Consider the following 25,885-nt stretch of genomic DNA (forward strand, 5'->3'; position numbering starts at 1 on the left):
ATTCAAATGGTGAAAATGTTTTAGTTCTTTTAGCCTTGCAAGCAAGTTACACAGACTTAAATCAACCCAAGAAGTTGTTGTGGATAAGAATTAATAAAGAGTTGAAGGTATTTACCTGGGAAAGAAACAGGGCATGAGCTAAGTGGGATAAGCCGATTCTCCACACAGAACAAGGTGGTTTAGGGTTACCTGGCCTGAAAGGGTGCTGTACATGAGCCTTAACTGAAGGACTTATGAATAATAACAACTGTACAGAATATTATATTTATAAAGCAGAAGAAAGTACTTTAAAAACTAAGCCAAAGCGAGAATGCAGAAGGGTGATTTTACTGATAAAGATGTCTGCAAGCAGTGGTTTAGAAAAGAGGCAAAAGTGGCTGGAATTTACTAGAGTAAATTACCAAACTACAAGGAGAAAATAGTGGTGCTGCGGTATTGTTGTCACCTCACAGCAAGACGTTGTCCCGTTCAATTCTGAGCTAGAGCGTCTTCTGTGTGGAGGCATGCGTGAATGGGCGTGCCTTCGTTGAAGGTTGTGCGTCAGGGCTGGTAACTCGGCACGTAAAAATCCACTACCAAACATTAGCGGACCGGAGTTCCGCTGTGGCAACCCCTAACCGGGATAAGCCAAAAGACGCAACAACAACAACAACAACTAGGAGCAAATAAATAAGGAAGGAAAGGTAACAGAGTGAGATGAGTCTAGGCAGAAGTTTGGAATGCAGATTAGAGATGGTCTTCCCTGGCAGAGATTGATAAAAGTTCAAGAAAAAAGAAAGGGATAGGGAAGTGCGAAGTGAAAGATCAGCCCTACAGAACACTTTTTATTGCATTCTTTTCCTCTCCTGCAACTGATCATCAATACAGCTCAGTGCTTCACCTTATTCAACCAGTCTATGACCCCCATGACACCCAAGCTACTAACTGAACCTGGGACCTTGGTGTCATAGATAGGGCTTTATCCCTCTATACCAAAGGACCAAAGGTACTGGCTTCCCTACAGACCACCTTGACAGAAATACTTGTGGAAAAAATGGTTGTAACTAGGGAAATTATTCCTTTAAGATAGTATATCAGATCTGAACTGCCTAGATACAGTAAGGCCTAATTAAATTTAATATTAATGGCTGTCAAAAAACAATTACAGTAGTGTGAAGGAAGTTCTGGAAATTGCAAACAAGATAAAAGAAATGGAGATGGGATCTTTAAAAAAATACATGCAGAATAATAGGACTGCGGTTTAAGGAAAGGCATGAACTAAGCAATTTATGTAATGTTGGAGCCAATGAAAATTATTAAGATTTATTTATTTATTTAGCATTTGTTAACCGTGAAAGTTCAACTTTGACAAGCCAATTTTCAGCTGAGGCCTTGGTAGAAACACTCCAGACGCATGTCTTTGTAATGTGGGAGGAAACTGAAGCACCAGAAGGAAACTCACAAACACAGGGAGGATGTGCAGACTCTGTACAGAAGGCACCCCAGCCAAGAATCGAATTAGAGAGTCTCTTGTTGTGAGGTGACAACACTAACGCTACATCAGTGTGCCGTGCAAAACACTACAAGTGTATACTGCAAAACAATAACAACAGAAACTGCTACTACTGTTGGTTTTCTATCAATGTATGTAAATAAAAAAATATGTATTCACAATAACTTTCCATCAGCAATGCCCATTTTCATTTTTCCACTTCTACCAGATTTTTGGATCCAAAAACTCTAAAGCTCTTCCTTTTACTCGTAATGCCTCGCCAAACTAACCTACCTCAGATCGAGTTTGCTACCTCTAGAGATAAAGAGACAATACCTTAAAAGAAACAATAAAGGATAGAATAAAAAAGGAAGCTTGAGCTCAGACAAGGAACAGCAGTTCTAAAAATTACTCTTAGAGGTCTTACCAGAGGCAAAGGGAAGGGGATAGGAAGGAGGTAATTTGAGGAATAATGAAAATGGACAACACATATGGAACGTTATGGTGAGTATGTAACTTTTTAATCTGATGTTGTCATTTTCATTCATTCCTCAACTGATGGGACAGAGTCTCCACCTAGCTGAACCTTGGGTGACCCTCATAGAATTATATTCCAGAGTACTGTGGAGTCAAAAGGTAATATCCTCTCCAGAGGAATTCGTACCATTAGACTTCTCTTCTGGAGAAGCATCACCCGGGGGGGGGGGTATTTGTGTGGAGTAAGTCAAAGACTCATCTCCTGAAAATTCATCTTCATCTGAGGCTGTATCAGCAGACATTCTCCTGAAAGGAGTGGATAGAGAGAAGGCCTGAGGGGGAACAGAAAAAGGAGAAGGCTGACACAGGGCCATGAAGGCACTAAACAGGTTTTGTGAAAAGGCATGCCAATCAGGAGCTAGTTCCTGTGGAACAGGAGCAACGTGTTTAGTTTTTAGTTTTTTCCGTATGCACATCCTCCTGCACAGTGATTTGGGTGACACTATGTAGGCTTGCGGAAATTACAAGCCATGGCTCCCCCCTTTTGCCCAAGTCAGACACCTGCAATTCCCTTGCGGACGTACTGGTGGACTCCTTCGGGGCTTCCTCTGTGGTACCCACTGAAGGGACAGCCACCAACTCCGGTACGGCTTCCGGGCCTACATCGGCCTTGGGAGGGATGCCCGGAAGAGAGGGCACAGCAGGAAGATCAGGCTGAGGTTTCTTGGCCTTTTCTGATTGTGGCTTATCTGAAGGGCCCGCTAAAACCTCCATCTCACACACTAAATGTTTAAGACATTGGTTTTCTAAGTAAAGCTTAAGAGAAGCTAAATGGCTCCTAAGGGTTTTCGGGACAAATAGCGCAAGCAGTACGGTCGTGGTCTGGGCCTAGACAGAACAAGCAGAGATCATGGGAGTCCTTATGTGGAATCTGCATCCAACACTGACACTTGCTCTTCCTAGTTGACAGGAAATCACCCAAAAAACCAACACTAGCCTAAAATGTTAAGAAACAAAACCCTATGGCATAGTTATCTGAACCACTAATCTATCGATTGAATAAGGGACAGAAAAGTTCTGAGGTTAGTACGTGCTGACGTCTCTTTATGTCCGACATACATGAGATGATGTGCGGCATCGCACATACCTTACAATAGCATTTAGACTTTTGTATACTGGCTGGCAGTACAAATCAGCAGGAGGCGAACTCCCTAATGTGATGAATACTGCAGAATATGAATAGAAGGACATCATGTACACACCCTTACTTGAAAAATTTGAAAAGAAAACTGTGAGGTTAATGTTGGACTCAGAAGCTACCTTAGGCAAAAAAGACAGGTTGGTCCACAAGGACAATGTCTTTGTGGAAAACCAGGTAAAGAGATTTGGAAGGTGGAGCCTGGAGTTCATGGAGCTTATGTGATAGTAACTACAAAAACTTATTTCTCAAGACAAAAACTTTAAATCTGACCAGGCTGATGGTTCAAAAAGAGTTTGTGTCAGGGCCTGAAGCACAATAGTTACATCCCAAGGAGGAGTAGCATCCTTTAGCGGAAGTCTAAGTAAAAAGGCCCTTTTGAGAAAAGCTTTACATAATTTAAAAGAAACTAAGGTAGAGTTAATTTTGCCTAGGTGGAAGTTTGAAATGCCAGCAAACTGGACCTTAATGATAGAAAAGCTAGCCCCTTCATTCAAAATTAAAGCTAAAAAATCAAGGACAGCTAGTACATGGGAAGAAAGGGGTCCCAGATCCCTGTTAAGGACCCAGAATACAAATCTCTCCCATTTACTTTTGTAAATCTTTCTAGTAGAAGCTTTTTGAAAGATAACAAAATATGGTGGACCAGGAAGGAGAGCCTGGACTGTCTAGTAATTAGTGGAATTGGAGAAACCATGTGGCCAGCTTGAGGCACATTATGCCCGGATCAGTCATACCTGTCGAGAGACACAGAAGGTCTGGAATGGGACCCAGTATCCAGGGTGGATGTAAAAAGTGAGGCCAGATAAAGGGGAACCAAATCTGATGAGGCCGAAAACTGCAATGATAACTTTGTTCTTCAACCGGCATGCTTTCTTTAGAAATTTGGGAATGAGAAGTGACGGAGGGTAAGCATGAAGATCGGTGGTGGGCCAATAGTGGACTAGAGCATTACTCAGTGACTCCCCTGTTGGAGGGATCAGGGCAAAGAACCTGATATATTTGCTGTTGAAGAGAGACACCAACAGGCCACAATATGTCTGACCCCACTGACAGAATTTTTTTTCCGTTACTTTGACATTGAGAGACCACTACTTAGGTATTAGAACTGACCTGCTTAGCTTGTCTGCAATCACCTTGGTTTTCCCCAGGATAAGCGTTACTATTAGAAAATGACTGGAAGAGATCACCCACTATCACACTCTCACTGCCTCTTGACAAACAGGATAAGACTTGGTTCCTCCTTGTTTGCTGATGGGCCAGACCAAGGAAATATTGCCGGCCCGAATAGCAACTGTTCCGAAAGGAAGAAAGTCTTGAAAGGCCTGCAACGCTAGGAGGACTTCTCTAATTTCCAAGACACTGACATGAGTCTTGGCCTCTTTGGGGCACCATGTACCTTGGACTGTCCTTCCCAAATATCATCCTTTCACCCCAGTTGAGAGGAGTCCATGGTCACTGTGGCCATGGACAGGGGAAGAAAAAATGGATGACCTTTGAAGAATTCATTTAAATGAATCCATCAAAGATGACATCTTTTGCAGGCTTGCGTGATCTTGACTGGGGTGGTTTAAGGATATTGAGGAATGGACCACTGGACAGGTAGCATCTATTGAAAAATTTGCATATGAAACCTGGCAAGAGGGAAGAGGATGACAGTACCTGCCATGAATCCCAAGGCTTGTAAGAGAAGAATGTTGTATTACTTTCCTGACCTGGGATTTGAGTGTCTGGATTCGAGCTAGAGAGAGAGAGAGAGAGGCTATACAAATGACTGTGATCAGATGAGCACCTATGAACTACAGACTTTAGATATTTCAACAAAGTAAATAACTGCAGGTGGGGTCTTTAGAAAAAGAAAGGAACAATGGAGATAGCAACAATACATGTAGAATAATGCTCAAGAGGTAGAGTAAGGTTTAAAGGAAAACTCCACATTCCCTTACATTTTAAATAAATCCTTACACTGCTTTTCTCCCAGTAATATTGTTTCAGTAATGTGTATACCAGAAGCCTACTTCTGCTTTATAAAAATAAGTTATGTACTCGCCATAACATTCAATCTGAGTTGTTGCTCTTCATTTGTCTTCAACCTGTGGGACACAGAACCGGGATGGATCTGGCTCAGCTGCATTTCTCCAGCATTGGATCCGAGCTCCAAGCTCCTCCCCTACCCATAATGCTCCCGTCTCCTTCCTCCCTTCAGATTGAGTTTGCTGCCCACCATAGCAACCCAACCTGACACAATGCCTTACCCTTTGGCATAATAACCCAGATAGTATCATAAGAAATTACCAGTTTTGCGAAAGAAAGAGCCATGTCCTTGCCAGCCAGACCACCACACAGTCCACATAAGGCAGGCGGAAGGAGGGAGGGACGGTTGAAGATAAATGAAAAGCAACAACTCAGATGGAATTTTATGGTGAGTATGCAACTTTTTTATCTGAAGTTGTTGTCTTCATTTGGTCTTTAACCTGTGGGACAGAGTCCCCAGCTACCAAACACCTGGGACGCTCTCACAGAAGGATATTCCGTAATACGGCGGAGCCAATGGATGCCCTAATTCTGGAGAGAAGGTCCAACTTGTAATGGGAGATGAAAGTATGTGAAGATGCCCAGGTAGCCGCAGAGCAAATGTCATCCAATGAAACTCTGGACCAAAAGGCAGCTGAAGTAGTCATAAACCTATTAGAATGCATCTTAAACTGGCGGAGACAATACGTTAGTTGAATAAACCAAGAATATACACTGAGAAATCCAATGTTTGGTATCTACTTCCCTGAAGTACAGGCTAACACAGAAGGCATCTGGCTAACAAAGTTCACAGAAGACTGCAAACTAGGAGCCATAGTCAAGTCCCCAAATGATGTGGACATCCTACAAAAGGGCCTCGCTGAGACAGATGCCTGGTGTCAGAGCCATAGCCTCAAGCTCAATGCCAAAAAGTGCAGAGTCATCCCCTTTGGTAAAAACTCTGTACCCATGAACTACCACATGGACAGCAATCTACTTAACACCAAATGCGTGATAAGAGACCTTGGGACCCAGGTGGACAGTAGTCTCTCCTTTGATAGTCACATTGCCACAGTAGTCAGGAAGTCCTTCAATGTGGCACACCTCATCCTAAAAGGGTTCTCATCTAGGAAAAAATATGTCATTGTTCCCCTCTACTCGACACTCGTTAGACGCATTATAGAGAACAACGCCCCTTTTGAAATGTACCTCACAAGACATTTGCAGCAGCTGGAAAGGCCACAGAAGTACCTCACAAAGAGGATTACTGGCCTCAAACAAATGCCCTACACTGACCGCCTCAAAAAAGTCCAGCTTTACTCCGCAGCATATCGCCTACTCAGAGGTGATCTCTGCCTAATATATAAAGCTATATCAAACCCAGAGCTGTTGGACATGCTACACCTAAAGAAATCCCAATCCCTCCGAGTTGCACGCTCTAGGGACCTAAACCTTGTCACCACAATAAACAGAATATGCTGGAGGGATAGATTCCTGTTCCAGAGACTTCACATACTCTGGAACAGGCAACCCATCTATGTCAAGCAAAGTTCTTCATTAGCACTCCAAGAAAAATCCTGAGTGGATGGGAAATAGGAAATTCACCCAGGGGATCACTTCTGCGTCTCTGCTCGACAGTGGCACAGGAAAATAACTTTCTTGGGTGGCATAAGCCAGGGAACCTTGTTGGCTAGGCTTATGTAGGCCCTTGAGCCGATAGCCTAGTACCCACCTATGAACCTATAAGCAATTGTGACCTTTGATACAGGTCTCCCTAAAAAGGGCTTAGAGTAGGAAACAAAAGGTTGATCAGACTTGCGAAAAGCCTTTGTTCTGTGTAAGTAAAAATTTAATTGACTACGAACATCCAGCAGGTGCAATTTATACTCTCCCTTATTCTGAAAGTTCGGAAAGAAGACAGGGAGACTGATAATCTGATTAATGTTTGATTCAGAGGCCACTTTGAAGGATTAGTGTGCAAAGATACCCTGTCTTTCCGGAAGGTCATGTAAGGAGGCTTAATCGATAAGGCCTGAAGCGCCAACACTCTTTTAGCTGAAGTAATAGCAATCAGGAAGGTTGTCTTCCAAGACAGGAACTGTAGATCCACTGAAGCAGCAGGCTCAAAGGGGGGGGACAATGCTTGAAGGACCAAAGTAAGGTCCAAAGGAGGCGTCAGATCTTTGATTGGTGGCCTAAGAAGAAAGGTACCCTTCAGAAAAAGCTTTGCAGAGCTTAGAAGAGGCTAGAGAAGCTGAATTATCCTCTATGTGGAAATTAGAAAGAGCCGCCAACTGAACTTTAACGGCAGAAAAGCTGGCACCCTGTTGAAAAATACCTGCCAGAAACTCTAAGATAACAGGAACTGGAGCCATGAAGGGATCCAAATCACGCTGAGATGCCCAAACAGAGAAATGTTTCCACTTATTCAAATAAACCTTCCTCGTGGAAGATTTATGAGCCAGTACCAAAATCTTCTTAACCGGAGACGATAGCCCGAAAGTTCTAACCATCACAGGAACTGGATCAGCCAAGCGGTGAGCTTCAGGCTGGCTAGATCTGGATGTGGAATCCCTGAGAGATGTGAAATCAGATTCGGAAAAAGATCCAATGTCCAGGGAGGACACGTTATATGAGACCACAGAAAAGGGAACCGCACTTGGTGAGGCCAGAAGGGGGCAAGGAGGATGACAGAGCTCCCCAGCCATTGCACTTTCTGAATGAGTTTTGGGATCAGGGAAAGTGGAGGACACGCATAGAGAAGACCGGAGGGCCAAGCATGAACCAGAGTGTCTCTGGGAGACTCCCCCGGAGGGGGGTTCAGAGCGAAGAACTCGCTGCACTTCGTGATGGAAGGAGAAGCGAAGAGATCGCAGCAAGGTTGACACCACTTTAGAAAGTTCTGGTGCTCTACTGAAGGATTCAGAGACCACTAGTAAGGCATCAGGATAGACCTGCTGAGCCTCTCCGCTAGAATGTTGGACCTCCCCAGAATGTGCGTTCACACCAGAAAATGGCAGGTGGAGATCGCCCACTCCTACAATCTTATGGCTTCACTGCAAAGGGGATATGACCTGGTTGCCCCCTGTTTGTTGATGTACCAGACTACCAACATACTGTCTGTCTGGATGGCAATCATCTCTAGGGAAAGATGGGCATGAAGAACTTGCAACCCAATAGCACCGCCCTCTTCTCCAGGACAGTGACATGCAATTGGGTCTCCAGGGAAGAGCACTTGCCTTGAACTGTCCTTCCCAAGCAATGCACCCCCCCCCCCCAAGTAGGGAGGCGTCCATGGTCACCGTGGTCAGAAGGGAGGGAAAAATAAACAGATGATTGTGAAGAAGGTCCACGGACTGAATCCACCAGAGAAGAGAATCCCTGCATGCTCGCGGCAGATTAACAGGATGTGACAATGGTAGATCTAGAAATGACCACTGGACCGACAGAGTCTATTGGAGCATGCTCATGTGTAACAGAGCTGTGGGTACGAGGGTAATCATGGCCGCCATGGACTCCAACACCCTTAAGACAAATTCCGCTGGAGGATATGGAACTTGAAGAATGTGCAAGACATTTTTTATTTTATTTATTTATTTTATTTTACATTTGTTAACCGGGCTGGTCTAGCTGGATACATATCCGTTTTCAGTAGAGGCCCGAGGAGAAAAGCTCCAATACAAAATGGAAGTACATGTTTAAATTACAAAATTCAAAGTATAGTTACTACAAAGAGAATATAGATTACATATGCAGGAATGAAAAATTACATAGATGTTATATAAGACAAGGACAGACAGGAGGTTATACACAAAACATTGATTTTGTTATATTACTGGAAAATAGGCTGAAATCGGAGAATCTTCCTAAATTGTTATAAGGAAAGAGAGATTTTTAGAGATCTGCAATTAGGGAAATGGGCTAGGGATATGGGACTAGAAGGTATGAGATATGTAGTTAGTCAGGTTCACGACATGGGCATATCCATTGTGTGGAGAGATATTCTTTAAGGTTAAATTTGAACTGATTGAGCGAAGTAGTAAGTCTATGGTTGTTTGGCAGGGAGTTCCACTGCTTGCCAATGGAATTGGCGTAGAGGGCATCCCCACCTAAGTTTTTTGCTTTAATAGTTAGGATCTGGATGCTGTTTGATGATCGGAGACTTTGAAGGTTAGTATATGGAGTCAGAATTCTGCACAGTGAGGGAGTTCTATCAGGATGGTTGATTATTTTATAAGCTTTGGCAAGTTGGCTAAGTTTGAGGAGATTTGGCAGTTCCAACCATCCAAGTTTCCTCAGGTTAAGGCAATGATGGGTTCGATAAGGGGAACCTGTAATAAATCTGGCAATGTGGTTGTAGGCAAGAGAGAGCATGTTAAGTTCACGTTTATTGAGAAAAGAGAGGATCGGGGAAGCACAGAGGAGGGAAGAGAGGAGATGGGTATGGGCAATAGTTAATTTGGTAGTGGGAGTTAGGAAGTTTTTAATTCTGTACATAGATCCTAGTTTTTTGTTAACAGACTTTACTGTTTGGGTAATGTGTATGTCGAATTTGAGCTTATGATCAATAGTAACACCTAGCAGTTTGGTACTGGTGACAGGGGTTATGAGGGTCCCATTATTGGATTTAATATGGAAGGTTATGTTGTTAGTGTTTGGGAGTTCTTTACCTAGAGGTGAGAAGACGTTGGGGAAGAAAAGTAAGACATGATGTTTGAGGGACTGAAGTCTGTCTGGTGTCAGGAAAACCTTGGTCTGAATGGTATCTAACTAAGCTCCAATAAAATCCAGAACTTGAACTGGTTCTAACAGGAATTTTTTTTTGAGATTTATGGTGATACCCAACTGGTGGGTGGTCTGGATAAGGAAATACAATGGCTTGGCAGAGTTGATGCCTGGAGGGAGCAGAAAGGAGCCAATCGTCCATGTAGGGGAAGACCTGGAGGCCCTGCACCTGCAAGTGAGCCACTACCACTGCAATCACTTTGGTGAACACCCTGGGGGATGTGGTGAGACCAAAAGATAGCACTCTGAACTGGTAATGATTGGCCCCCAGCCGGAAGCAGCGGAACCTCTGAGAGCATCTGTCCATTTTGATGTGATAGTACATGTCTTGAAGGTCTACTGAGCACATAGTACAGTTGTGTACACTTACCATAAATGTAGATGTTCGAGTGTATTCACTGTTGCAGTCATTACATTTGGGTAATCTGCTGGCAGGTTGCCCTCAGTCAGCCTGATTAACAAAGTGTTGGGTCCTGCGTCGGTTGCTGTCCCTTCTTTCATGACGTCAGGCCATCGGGGGTATAAAACATGCAGCCGACGCCATTTTCATCAGTTTTTCTTGTCCCACATGTCAGGTGCCCCTCAAATGGGGAGCAAAATATACATATATATATATATATATATATATATATATATATATACATATATCTATATATATATCTATATATTTATGCATGTAATTTAGAACAAAAAATATATACCTCCAAATAAAAGCAAATGCAACAAAAAGGCTTTTGAGCACAGTAACATAAAGAAGAGGTATAAAAAGAGAAAAGTAGGGGGCTGGTGGGTGGGTAACCAGGATTGCAACAGTGAATACACTCGAACATCTACATTTATGGTAAGTGTACCACAACTGTACTATGTTCTTCGTGTTTCACTGTTGCAGTCATTACATTTGGGTAGAATCCCAAAGCTATGGTTGGGAGGATGGAATTATGCAGCATTAGGAGCGGCTATAAGGCCCTGCAGGACAGCAGTGGCAAAGCCTGCTCTGGATTTAGAGAAGAGAGGTAAATGGTAATGCTTGGTGAACATATGAACTGAGCTCCAGGTAGCAGCTTCTAGAATGTCTTTGGTAAGAACCCCTCTGAGAAAGGCTGCAGAAGTAGATGCAGCCCTGGTGGAATGGAATCTGATCCCGTTGGGGACAGGTTTACCATGATGCATGTAGCAGAAGCGAATACAATGGCTTATCCATTTTGAAATAGTCTGCTTTGAAATAGCCTTTCCGTCTGCCCCTGCAGCAAATGCCACCAGTAGTTGCTCAAATTTTCTTAGAGATTTGGTTCTGTTCCAGTAGAATCTTAGTTATCTGTGTACATCCAATGAATGCAGAATCCGCTCCCACTTGTTCTGTGGATTTGGGAAAAAAGTTGGCAGATGAATTGTCTGATTAAGAGCCACACTAGATATCACTTTAGGCATAAAGGATGGATTGGTCCTGAGCGCTACCCTGTATGGGTAGAAAATAATAAAAGGCTCCACTGCCATGAGAGCCTGTAGTTCTAAAATCCTTCTAGCTGAAGTGACTGCTAAAAGAAAAGTTGTCTTCCAAGAGAGAAATCTTATGCCCGCATTAACAGCTGGCTCAAAAGGAGGTAGGGTGAGCTTTTTCAACACAAAATTGAGGTCCCATGCAGGAGTTGGTGCTCTCCTGGGAGGTCTTAAATTGCTGGCCCCTCTGAGATACTGCTTTAGCAGGGGATGAGAAAAGAGGGGAGGCTCTGTGTTGTAATGAGCTGAAATGGCAGAGGCATGGATTTTTATGGAAGAGAAAGATAGGCCCTTGTGAATCATCTCAGTTAAATATTGCAGAATCTGAGGAATATTGGGCATTGCTGTGCTTATTCCTTGTGCCTCATTCCAGGCACAGAATCTTTCCCATTTATCAGCATAAGATTTTCTAGTACTAGGCCTTCTAGCCTCCAAAATGACATCCATCACAGGTTTGCTGAGAGATGTAACTTATGAAATTAGTTGATTAGCCATGCTGCAAGTTTCAGAGTTTGGAGCTGAGTGTGTAGAATTTGAAAATTCTGCTGAGACAGTAGATAAGGTATCTGAAGCAAGTACCATGGAGGAAGGTGTGACATATTGCGTAGGAGCGGGTACCAGTGTTGGCGAGGCCAGTATGGAGCAATCAGAATCATTTTTGTTTTTTCCTGTCTGACTTTTAGTAATACCTTGGAGAGCAAAGGCAGAGGGGGAAAGGCATAGACTGATAGATTTTTCCAGCTGAAGGCTAGAGCATCCACTTTCCAAGATTTTTTGTGATGGATTCTTGTGCAGAATTTGTCCAACTGATAGTTTTGGGGTGAGGCAAAAAGATCTATGTCTGGGCTCCCCCATTTGTGTGTCAACATGCTGAAGATTTGCGGATTCAGTTTCCATTCATGTGGGTCCATAAAATTTCTGCTTAGTTTGTCTGCCAGAGTATTTTGCTTTCCTGTCAGGAATTGAGCTTGTAGATGTATTTGGTAAGTCAAGGCTGTGTTCCACAAAGCCATGGCTAGTCTGCAAAGGGGGTAGGAATGGGTACCCCCCCCCCCGCTTGTCTATGTACCACATGACTGTGGTGTTGTCCGTCTTTATCAGTATTTGTCCTGGATGAAGAAAGTCCTTGAAAGCTGTCAGAGCATTCTGTACAGCTAGCATCTCTTTCTGGCTGATATGCAGGTGCATTTGATTTGGGCTCCATTCACCCTGAATGCATCTCCTTGCCAGATGCTTCCCCTAAGCATAGTCTGATGTGTCTGTAGTCAGGGTTTGGGTGGCAGGGGGTGGAATGAATGACTGTTCCTTGTTTTGGTGCAGGCCTCTGCCCACCATAGGAACTCTTGCTGCAGACATTGAATGATAGTAATCATTGTTTCCAGGCTGTGACGATGTTGACTCCATAAGCGTTTTAGGTACTATTGAAGTTTCCTCATATGCAGTCTTGCATATGGAATTAGAAGAATGCAGGAAGCCATGAACCCCAAGGCCTGCAGAATTTGTCTTGCAGATAACTGGGTTTTTGTGGCCACTTGTTTGAAGTAAGTCATCAATTGGTTTTGTTTTTCTGGCATGAGGTAAGTCATCTGGGCAGTTGTATTAAAGCTTGCACCCAGGAATGTAATTTTTTGAGAGGGTACCAGTTGTGATTTCTTTTCGTTTATAGTGTACCCTAGGCAAGTTAGAAACCTTTGTACAAATGCCAGATGCTGTAGAAGAGTGTCCTTGTTTTCTGCCTGAATTAGACAATCGTCCAGATAAGGATAAATTTAAATGTTTCTTTGTCTGCAAAATGCAATTACTGGTGCCAGGCACTTTGTGAAGACCCTGGGCGAAGTAGATAAGCCAAAGGGCAGTGCAGAGAACTGGTAATGCAAATAACCTGCTTTGAAGCGGAGGTATCTTCTGCAAGATTCCCTGATTGGGATATGCAGGTAAGCCTCTTTTAAGTCTAGATTTACTAACCCGGCATCCTTGCCTAGCATAGGCAGTAACTGTTATAGAGTCAGCATCTTGACTTTTGGAATGTCCAGGAAAGTATTTAGAATGGATAAGTCCAGAATTGGACGCCATGATTGGTCTTTTCTGGGTACCAAGAAAAGTCTTGAACAAAAACCTTGTCCCTTTTTTTTTTCTGGTACTGGTTGAATAGCCTCCATATTCATGAGGGACATAACTTGTTTCTGGGCCTCTGCCCACTGATTTGGAGGCAGATCTGGCCATCTGTTTGGAATTGGCAATGTGTGGAAATTAAATCTGTATCCCTGGGATACTATATTTAAAACCCACTTGTCCTGGGTAATTAGATGCCAATTTTGTGCATGAAGTGCTAGTTCTGCCCCCAAAGGGGCTGCCAAAAGATAAGTGTTTGGAAATGGCAGAGGAAAGTCATTGAGACTGTTTACCGTAGGGAGGTGCCTTGCTACTTCCAGATTTGGAGGTGGAGGCACCCCATTGTTTTGTTCTGTAAGTTCCTTGTGATAGAAACCTGGAGCCTTTGGAGTGTCTGGGTTTGACCTGAGCGGCTCTGGTGGGTACTGGAAAGGACCAATTCTAAGTAGGCCAGTGCCTACTGATCCTGGGTGGCTGCACTTGTAGGAAATCTTTTACAGTTTTAATAGATTTAGCTTTGTCTTCCACCTTTTTCAAAACTTCTTCTGCCTTATTACCAAATAGACTGTCCTGTTGTAAAGGAGCATCCAACAATTTTGCTTTAACGTGATCAGGCAGATTTTGCTCCTTGAGCCAAGCATGCCTTCTTATCACAGATCCAGTTACAGCAGCCCTGCAAGAGGCCTCCAAGGAATCAAAACCACATTGCAAAGTATGCTTTCCAACTTGTTCAGCTGAATGCAATAAATCCTGTAACTCTATTTTCCACACAGTCAGAAATCAACATCATTTTCTGTTTAAGTAAGCCCATGACATGCTGCTGATATTTAAGCATATGAAATTGACAGCTTAAAGCCCTGATTGCCAGGGTTGCAGACGTATAAACCTTCTTACCCCATCTATCTAGTGCCCAGGAGTATCTATCAGAAGGGGTAGGATTTTTAGCAGTAGAAGCCTTAACACCCTTGGGACCCTGAGAAATTGTTTCAGGGTCAGTAGGGTTTTTAAAAAGGAATTTGTGGGAGTCAGGAACCTTGTAATATCTGTCTGGCTTACTAGGAGCCAGAGGGAGGGAATCAGGAGCCATGCTGGATTCTGAGAAAACATCATCAACAATGTCTAGAACAGGAGGTATAGCCAAAGGCCTATGCTGAGGAAGAAGAAGGAAATCCCTAAGCCTCTTTTTGGATTCTGAAAAATCCTGACTCTCCCAATGAAAATGTTCCCTTAAGGTATGCAAAGTTTCTCCAAAAGAAAAATCCTCAGGAGGAGAAGCAGAAGGGATGGATTCTTCTGCATCAAAGTTCTCATAAGGTGGAATAGATAATTCCTGATTAGAAGAGGAATCAGAAGAAATGGAAAGCAGATCTGAAGATTCATAATCAGTGCCTTGCCTAGGTCTCTTAGCAGGAGGGGGTTGGAAACCTCTGATCAAGGTAAGTAAATCCTCAGCCATTTTGATCATTTGTTTTTTAGGCATAGGGGCCTGTGCACGTGGCCCAAGCGTCGGTTTTTTAGACATAGAAGTTGGTGTTGGTCTTGGTTTTGAAGATGGTGTTGGTTTAATATACCAATCTTTAGGCCTGAAAACACCCTCAGAAGCCGGTGCCTGCTCAGTGGCTCCAGACCCATCTAAGGTAGAGACATCCACGAGTTCAATACTTAAAGTGTCTCGCGGCATACCGGACTCCGAATGGGTCTCAGTAGAAGCCTGCGAATCAAAAGTAGTGGGTATCAGGGGCCGCGAAAACGCACTGAGTACCGGCAAACCGGTGACTGGCTTAGGAGAAGCTTAGTCGTCGGTTTTGGACCTCGACGGTCTGTCTCTGTCTTTTTCTTTGCATTTTTTGTGAATTCCGGTAGTCGGATAGCTAACCGACGACATTTCAGGATAGTTAAATCTTGAGCCAAAATATTTAGATGCAAAAATATACAGACGCTTAATAGTGCACTGGTTAAATTTAGCACAAAACCGACAGCAAGGCACTTTGTGGCCAGGGCCTAGATAAGGAAAACAGTACAAATGAAAATCCTTATGAGGTATTTGCTTCCCACAAGTAATACAATTATTAACTTTTACTGACATCAGTAAGGAGCAAGAAAAAGTTTCCCCAACGAGGTACTTAGCTTTAGGTTGAAGACTTCAGTTCTGAAACTCGAAAACGAAAATTTCAGGAGTCGGCCGACCAGCACTTACGAACTGCTTCTGCTTCTGGCACCGCGCGGCAAGAAAGACTGATGAAAATGGCGTCGGCTGCATGTTTTATACCCCTGACGTCACGGAAGATGGGACAGCTACCGACGCAGGACCCAAGACTTTGTTAATCAGGCCGATTGAGGGCAACCTGCCAGCAGATTACCCAAATGTAATGACTGCAACAGTGAAACACGAAGAACATCCAGTCATTCTCCTGCAGGAAGGGCAGGATGGATTGCAGTGTGATCATCCGGAATTTCATTTTGGCAATGGAGAGGTTCAGGGTAGAGAGATCCAAAATCGGTCGGAAGTCCCCCGTCTTCTTTGGCACTAAAAAGAACCTGGAATAAATACCTAATCTAGACTGGTCTGGGGGGATAGGCTGGATGACTCATTTTTCGAGCAGCTTGGAAATTTCCAGTGCTTTATCCTCCCTTTGTGTGGGTGGGACATGTGGGAGGTGGTTGAGAGGGAGAAGTGTTTGAAAGAAGGGGATTGAATATCCTCTGGATATGATTTGCAACACCCAATGATCTTCTGTTATAGACTCACAAGCTGTTAGGTGAAGTGAGAGTCGACCCCCAAGTGCCTCTTGAGATGAGCAGCCGAGCAACCATTCATGGCTGCTGAGCAGTCCTGTTCGGGAAGGAATCCCGAGACCTGTGGTTCCTCAGTCCTCCTCTGCCGCAAGGGCAGCGTTTGTCAAATTCCCCTCTGCCGCTGGGGGAAGACGAGTCCTGAGCATCCTGGGAATAACCCTGAGACTTCCGGAACCACATCTTCTTCGCCCCTCGTTGATTCCTGCAAAAGGATCTCTGAGGAGTTGAGAAGCAGATTTCGACGGCAGACAAGGTCTTCCCATCCTTCTCGCTCTGGACTAAAGTGTCACGTACAGTCTTTCCGAACAGAGTGGAACCATCGTAAGGGGCGTTTGTAAAAGACCCCATGAAGGGCTCTGAAAAGTTACAAAGTCAGAGCCAGACGTGACGCCTAATGGCAATGTCTGTTCTGGCCGCTCTAGCGGCGCCCTCAGTCACATGAAATAGGAGACACATTGAGGTACTGGAGATGGAGGTGAGGGAGGCCATCCGGGAAAAGAATATCTTCTTTTCCTCTGCTGACATGGACCCTGGAGCAGAACCAGCGACCTCCTTAATCAGGTCACGCTGGAGCCTTATGATGTGTGTCATACAGTTCAGCACACGAATGGAGAACGTGGCTGAAGCGTAAACCCACTTCCCAAAACGGTCCATGATCCTAGACTCTTGGTCTGGAGGATGGACGTGGAGCTCTCCTGTGTTAGCTCCTTTTTAGTGGCTGAGCCGCCACCACCATGGCATTGACAGGAGATCCCTTAGATCAATGAGGTTTATCAGAAGGGGCACTGAGGACCTTGTCACGGTGTCTGGGGATGGAGTCTACTGTGTTGGGCTCCTTTCATGCCCGAGATGTATTAAGATCCACCAGGGGATCCGCAGGAGGGGACACCAAAGATGTAGAGGGTCCTGCGCCAAACGCTTACAGGAACACCAACTCGTCAACGCTGGGTTTTTGTCAGTCCACCCCCTACGCTGATGAAGGATCTCCATGATGTCTCAAAATGAGACAGCCTCTGCAGGTGATGGGGGAACCCTCTCCTTCCTCCAAGTCGGGTGTCTTCTGTGAGATACTCCGGAGGGGAGTCTAAGTGTCTCCTTTTACATGTGTGTTGCTGAGGAACATCCTTGGGGGGGGGACGACTCTGGGGAGAACTCAAAAACATCCACCTCTTCCCGTGTGGAAACTCTCTGGGGTGCAGAGGCGACAGGCTGTCCCTAAGGGGCCAGGATGGTGGAATCCAGACCAGAGAGACAGGAAACCAGGACGGACTCTGAGGACAAGATTCAATGGCTCGATGGGATCGAGACAGCCCTCTCCACCACGTCAAAGGCAGAAGGAGAATGAACCCCTGGTGCTGGGGGTATGATCGGGTCTTTAATCCTCTGGATCAACTGGGGAGCTGGAGCCGAACCTCCAGGCACCGAGACTCTGATTGGAAAGCTTGGCTCCGAAAAACTCAAGAGCCGAAGCCACCCCCTCAGATGCGGCACTGAGGCTATGGCTCCGAGAACCGGATGGCTCTGAGCTTGTCGGAGCCTACCTGTTCAAGGCAATGGTCCCCATCAAGGTACTAGGTACCACTGACACCGACCCCTCGACGCAGAGGGTCCTCAGACCCAAGGGCTCCGAAACCTTGGGTCAGATCGGAGAAGGAGTTATCGGGATGAAGGTGGACTGCATGCCCCCAGCCCCAGAGGGTGAGGGGGCAGGCAAGACTCTCATCTGTACCTGTGTGCAGATGAACCTCCGCATCATCCTGTTCACCTCGTCTTCGGACGGGCTGCAGGTGGACCTAGCAGAAGAGGTCACCGACACCGGCCAGGAGAGACAGTGTGGTGAAGCTGACACAGGTGAACAGCTTTGAGATACCTCCAGTTCTGGGGAGAAGAAAGGGGAACGGAGCTGCAGGGAACTCGAGCCGAGACCCAGGCGAGATTTCGCCGGTGGCCCAACCGAGGAGGAGCGGTCAAAGGACCGCTTCCTCTGCCTAACCCGTGCTTGTGCTTCTCTCTGTCCCCGGTCCGCTTGGCGGGAGGCTGAGTCCCACAGGCCGGGATGGAGGGGAGGAAACAAAAGCAGCAGAAGAGGAAGCTTGGGCCTCCGCAAGGGAAAGTGTATGGCCACACTCTGTGCACTTCCTAAATCAAGGTTTGGGAGTCTCTGCCATAGCGGAGCGAGAGGGACTCACCAGCAGATACACACACTCGACTTAAAGACAGCTAGGGAAAAGGAACGTTTTTTTTTTTTTTTGGCTATAAACCGACGCCTGAGTGCAAGAAGAGTAGAGGGAAGAAAAAAGGGAAAGAAAGGTAAAGAAGAGTTAGGAAATCTAACTCACTTACCCAAAAAAGAGCCTGGAGCAGCAGACCACGATGCTTGCTATCAGTGGTGCAAATGAGATCTGAAGGGAGAAAGGAGGCAGGAGCATTATGGTTAGGGGAGGAGCTTGGAGCACTGATCCAATGCTGGAGAAATGTGGCAGAGTCAGATCTGTCCCGGATCAGTGTCCCACATGTTGAATACCAAATTAAGACAACTTCAGATCCTATATTTCCTTGCATAGGAATTAAAGGAAGGGAAAGCACATGCACTTTTTTTGAGCTTAAGTTCTCACATAAGTTTCCGAGGAATTTGTCTCCGCCTGCATGACAAACCAAAGACACAGAGAAATCTGTGATTTACCCTAACAGGTACTGCTGACAATCTGAGGCAATTAGTCCTGCTAATGTCAAGAGAAATCACCAGCTGCTATAAAAAAGACTAAGGATCGGGAGGGTGGCCTAATGGTTAAGATGTTTGCCTTACAAACACAAGGTACAGGGTTTGAATCTCACAGGGGATAATTGGCTAGGCTTAAAATGGCTCGCAAGGGCAGTTAGCCTAGTACTAATCTATGAACCTATGAAACTTCTTTCCACTCTCTTCATTGCACAGGAGAAGATAAATAGTATCAGTTCCCCTATTTGACAGGGTTGCAACATTGCTTTCATTTGGGCAATTCTGCCCTGTGTTTTTGTTTTGTTTTGTTTTTTTTGGGGGGGGGGCATGACAAGAAAATAAATACTTTCTGACTTTTCTCTAAGTGTCACATAAATCTTTGATATTACATTTAAGTCATCTTAATATACAAAATAGTATAAACAACCAACATTGTACATCTCAGTGTCTTTGGTCAGTATGCTGCAATGCAACAGAAATGAGAAAATGTAATGTAGGAAGGCATTTGCACCTCAATTAAAACAAATCTCAACATAAATTCAAGAACAGACAATTGTACTTGTTTGTGTACTGTGTTTGTAAAATACTTTTGAGCAAAAAATAGCAAACACATTTCTCCAACCTTCAGGATAACAATAAATAACAAAAAAAAATCTTCCTACTGCTACAATCACCAGTGAGTAGTAGAACATGTCCTTTGAAGCAATAACAGCTCTTAGATTATAGATCTAGCTTTGACACCTTAGGAAGTGTGTGTGTGTGTGTGTGTGTGTGGGGGGGGGTCTGTCAGTGCTCATAACACAGAATTACAAAATGACAATCCTTACAAAAGCCTGGGATTTCACTAGCTTCTGTTGGCTACATCAGTAAATTTGCTCTGAATGGCATGTAGCAGGCTGTGAGAGAAATGTATATGATGGTTATTCAGGAATAAAATGCAAGTACTCCTGATACAGAAGGTGTGTAAGATGTCTGTGACTCACATTCTTGACACTGTAACTTAATGGACTAGGAAAATATTACTTTCTTATGTCTAGTATAACTAATATAAAGGGGACTTGAAATGTATTATGGAAAGGACACAAAAAAGCACTAAAACAAAATCACGTTAATATGTCAGGCCCCAATGGCCATTTTGTGGAAAAACATTAAAATGTTGTAAGACGTACCCCTTAAGTGTTATTTTAATGTACTAAAATAGCTCATAAAACTATGATACAATGAAAAAAAAATTTTTTTTATTTTCAAAACTGAGGTTTCCTTTAAAGGAAGGCAGAAATGTTAGCAATTTATACCATGTTGATATGAATGAAAATTGTTAAAAAGATAACATATATGTATACTGCATGACAACAGCAGTAAAATACATTCTTCCCACATCACTTTCATTTATCTGGAGGTATAAAAAATCCAAAAGTAAATTAAAAATACATCTGAAATTTTTATGTGTTGCCATTAAAATATATAAACATTTCATTTTTCCTTTCAAAAAGACAGACACGGTGAATAAAATTCAGACTACTACTTACATCTGTAGTCTTTTCAGAAAGTAGTCAAGTGTAGTCACAGCCTTCACTGTCAAAAAAGGCCCGTTTTAAAGTTTATGGAGTACATTTTGTACATTAACTTACTTTATAGAAATAAAATGGCATCAATTTGAAGACCTCAATAATCCATGGAAAAGTACGCTGAGAGCTGTATGCAAACAGGACTATCTCAAGGCAGCATGCCACCAATGAACAATGGAATATATCCTGCTCTAACAATGCCTAGGAGTAGAACACAAAATCAATCAGTACAGAGTTTATGAAATCATTATATCCATTCTGACTAAACACCATTTACAACACTGAACTTTTTTATATCCTGCTATCACACTTTTGTAAACTAATCACTGTTTCAAAATAACTTGCATATTTCTAGAGTGAAACAACAAACAATTACATTCAAGTAAAAATATATATATTTTTTTACTAATACTCGGTCTTCTAAAGGAGAAAGAAGTCTTTTCTCTTCTTGATATACAGAAAATTCAGAAAGTTGCTCTCACAATGACAGTTCTAGGATCTATATCTGAAGAACTTTAGAAATAAATGCACTTGCAACCTAACAATAATGTTCAAGAAAGAAGTTTTAAAGAGAAACATCCAGATACCCACATTCAGTTTCATTCTACAAAAAAAGACAGGAATGGGTGCTATATATGTATATATAAATATATATACATATCTACATATATTTATAAATATAAATATATATATACATTTATAATCATTACCAGTAAATTGTACCTTGGTTAGGCCATTCAGGTGGCACAGAGATAAAGCCTTGACTACAACCCAACTGACCTGGGTTTCGGTAGAGGCTTGGGCGAATGACAGGGTATCCAGGGAGGATGGGTGGATCCATGGACACCCGCAGTGATTGATGATCCCAAGTGGAGGTTGGCAACATTACAAGGTGGGCATACCTACAAGAGTGGTTTAAGGGTGGAGATATGGCTGAGCTGTTACAGAGTCAGGGTGAAATGCCGCATATCACCACTGCATGCCCATCACCCAAGGCTAAACCACGGATCCACAGAGGGGAAAGGGGAATGAAATAGGTAGGCCATAAAAAAATAACCCCCCCTGGAGAAGACCTGCCAAGTCAGTAAAATGATGGACGGAGGTTGACGGAGCAAGAAAGGAGCAAAAAAAGGCCCTTAGTTACAAACTCTTATGATATTGTCACAGGGATGTGCTCACAAAAGAACGGTGACTTGTTTTTCTGCAACACCCTCCCCCCCAACCTTTTCCAGTCAGTCTGCTGAGAGCACACTGAAGAAATACAAACCATCAAAAGTCATACAATTCTCCAGCAGAAATACAGAGGGATACACGGGATAAAGAATGGGAATGCACATCTATTGACTGAGGTGCTGTCAATATGGTAACTACCCAGCTATGTAACAACCTCTCATCTTTACTCCCCCTCCCCCATATCAGAGATTATACTGTGAACAAAGCCCTAATAATTCCTAATAATTGAATCTTGACTGGATATGCAGTACTGCCAATCCCATACAACACCAGCATAGTAAAGCTAGCCTCAATCCTACAAAATGCATAAAAACTGCATAGTTTGGAGAAGGTGTGAATTTTCATCCATTTGGCAACAGAACAGACATCCTACAACAGAAAAAAACTGGAACAAAGTACAGAGACCATTACTCTTTTACTGAAGGGTGCCCTTGCAAATCAGGAGCGTGACAATTTTTCCAAATTACAGCAGTGTTTGACCCAATTTTCCAACCAGGAAGGCAAGTCAAACTTTCCTTTCCAGCCTTACGCAAAGAAATCAAAAGTAATTTAGCCTGGTGAACCATTTTTGTGAAGGGAATAATGGAAGGATCATATAACCTTGAAGGACTTCTATAAAAACTATTTGAATGGTGTACTGAATTTAAAAAGAATTGTAAGAACGTGTTCTTTTTTTTTCAATGGCAGGATGATATACAAAAAGAAGAGAAAGTAAAGTATGTGGAAATGTACAGAAATGTATAAGATAATTTAGAGAATAATACAAGAGATTACTATGATATGGAAAAAGAAATATATAAAAGAAATCAAGAAAAAATTAAGATATTACTGTTTAGGTAGAGATATTATTTACGAGAGAGAAAGAAGGAGGTATCTGCATGTTTCGGTAAAATAGTAAAGGTGGATATTAGTATAATGAGGGAAATGAAAAATGTAAAAGAAGAAGTGAAAATAACACAACAGTGAATTGTGAATACTGAAGTACAGCATGTGGAAAATATGCATAAGAGTAAAAAGAAGGAAAATAAGACAGAGAATGGAATGTAAAAAAAAATCCAGAATGAGTTAAAGAAGAATTTGAAAAATAAATTACAATTAGTGAATTGGATAATGTGCTTAGGAAAGTAAATGTTGACTAACAGGCTCCGATGTTATACAGTATGGAATGTACAATAAATAAATGGCAAAGAGAGTATTTTGTAAATGTAATGAATGAATGGTTAAAGGAAGACTTTGTTTACGAAGAGTTACGTAGTAGGATATTAAAATTTATATGGAAGAAAAATGAGAAGAATGAAATAAAACATTGGAGACCCATCACACTAAACAACACAGATTATAACATTTTATGAGAATAATAGAGAGGAGAATGGAAAGAAGGATGAGGGATATTATGGAAGAAAGCATATATGGTATAAAAGGGAAGGGGCATCAAGGACCGTTGCTGGTTGTGAGAGAAACTGTAGATGATATAAGTAAAAGGGAAGATGTGAAACTTATGGTAGGTGATATCAGCAAGGCATTTGATATCGCAGGACATGATGCCTTGTGGATTTGTTATGGAGAAGTATGAAATAGGTAACAGAATTAATTAGGACAGAGCGTATGTCAGCATTTCAAAAAATTGAGTGAGAGGTTAGTGAATGTGTGGTTTAGTAAAAAAACATATATGGTATAAGACAAGGATTTCCATGAGTGGAATATTGTTTGCATTGGTGATGAATACTACAGTGAGTGAAATAGCTTATAAAACAAAAATGCTAGATATGTGGTACAAAAGGAGGTAGAGATTTCAGTAGTTTGAACACACTTAGGTAATATAATCGTAGTTTATTTAATTTAGATATAATCGTAGTTGCTACGAAGAAAATATGTATGAAGGAAGCGTTAGTTTGTCAAAATGGATATTTAGAGGAAATAGGAATGACTGAATAATGATAAAAGTAAGGGTTTGGGTGATGTGGTGAAAACTGGGGGTGTGTATTTTTCAATGAATGAAGTGTCTTTGCTAGGGATAAAATTTGTGGAAAATTGGGTACTTACATATTATCGCAACCAGATTTTTGCTTTAATACCGCTTGCTTCCCGGTGTGTGAATGTAACTATAAATATATACAAAATCACACTGACAATGTTAACTTTATTAAAAATCATTGTTTAGATAGGAAAGACAGTATAACATGTAAGAAATGAGTGCTTGTTTCAAGCTATACCGTTTCCCCAACATCATGTCACTGGAAATACATTTTCCTATAGCAGTTATGTGTAACACATGTTCCATATCTCAAGCCGCGAGCTGGTAAATGTTGTTAAAGTGAAACTTTGACATTTTGCAGACAATTTCTCCCCATACTACCAAAAACTGTAACCCAGTGACGGAGCCATCCACAAGTATGCTTCCTAACATCCAGAATACATCCACAAATATGCTGCCCACAACCTCCAGAAGACATCCACAAGTATGCTATCCTCCAGAAAACATTGCAAGAGTAACTACTCTCCAAAAAAATAAATCCGCTGCTGTCAAATGCTATACAAAACATCCAGAAAACATTGCAAGACTAACTAGTATCCCAAAAAAATTAAATCCGGTGCTGTCAAATACTACATACATATTTATCATACTACAACCTAACGCCACATGTCATATTCAGTTTAGCCGCCGTCGTACAAGACATTTACCTCTTTTTAATTGCTTAATCTGTTATTCCGTTTTACTTTATTATATATTATTTTGCATATATATATATATATATATATATATTTATATATATATATATATATATATATATATATATATATATATATATATATATATAATTTTTTTTTTTAAATAAAAGCGGTAATTTACCCCCAAAAATGTGCTGCTCCTCATGTTATTCTCCTGCAAATGTAAAGTCAGTGTTGTAATACTCCTACTCGCAGTATGCCAGCAGTACAAAGAAACATTTCCCAAGCGTCCTTGATTCATTTTCAGTACGATGGCAGTGCAACCAATGTTAAAGTACACAAAGCAAGATTCACATTTCCGCGTACATTTAGGTTATGAATTTGGAACAAACAAGGTTGTTCTCAACAGAAAACATCACATTCAACTTTCTTTTATTCCCACAATCCGTTTTTGAGCCAACAAGCGTATTACCGCAACCGTGAAAATCTGGTTGCGATAATACGCAAGTACCGAAAATTGTGTAGTTATGATGTAATGAATGGGAGGGTATGATAAAAGAAATGAAGGAAATATGCTTTTTCTGGAAGAGATATAGATTAGCATTCAGGTAAAGGTTTATCTAATGAATTCTGCATTAATGGAAAAAATAGCATGTATGTCAAATGTTTAGAATGTAACCTTGGCCAATCTGACTGCACGGTACCCTGCCCGGAAGACAATTTACCAATCTTTAGTCTTGAGTTTGGTATAAAGGTTAAGGTGTTTACTTCTTACACAAACGGTACAGGGTTTGATTCTCATCAAGGGCATTTATTCTAGGCTTAAAATATTCCACAAAGGCAGCTTGCCTAGTACTTCGCAATGGACCTATGATGGCAGAAAAATGTGAAAAAGAAAACTGTACAATTTGTGTTTTCTTTCACATGGGGTTTAAGATTAAACCCAGTGAAAATAGGCATGTTGTACATGAGTGAAGAAGAAGGGGGACTGGGATTACTAAATCCAGTTGGTTATTCTGCTTCTTTAAACTTGTATAAAGTGGGGTAAAGGAAGGGAATGAGAAAGTAATAGTAAGAATGTTTAAAATAAGTACAAAAAGTTCTGGCAGATGATGAGAATAAGAAAAAGAGAAAAAGAATGTGCAATTGAAGAAATTAATAATTATCAAGAAAAATACTAACATGGAAAGTAAAAATTGATGATAAAGAGAAATATAGAAGGATGGGGTATAGTAACATGATGAAACATTATTATTATATACCTTAATCCATGTGAAAATTTACCAAATTAAGTGATTAAGGCCACTAAAGTAAGGAAAAAGTGGCATGGCAAGACAGCAGAGTGC

At 42.2% G+C, this 25,885-nt stretch overlaps 1 protein-coding gene across 1 annotated transcript in view; it reads right to left on the reverse strand.

Annotated features, from left to right (window-relative positions):
- RBL1 (RB transcriptional corepressor like 1) overlaps positions 1–25,885 on the reverse strand; it is a 2,331,004-nt gene that overhangs the window by 1,224,017 nt on the left and 1,081,102 nt on the right. The window contains exon 12 of the mRNA XM_044089002.1: positions 20,700–20,837. Within this exon, the coding sequence (XP_043944937.1) occupies positions 20,700–20,837 (138 nt within the window). The remainder of the gene's footprint in view (positions 1–20,699; positions 20,838–25,885) is intronic.

The sequence above is a fragment of the Protopterus annectens genome, chromosome 12.part0 (assembly GCF_019279795.1).
Source record: "Protopterus annectens isolate FY-2018-M chromosome 12.part0, PAN1.0, whole genome shotgun sequence".
NCBI lineage: Eukaryota > Metazoa > Chordata > Ceratodontiformes > Protopteridae > Protopterus > Protopterus annectens.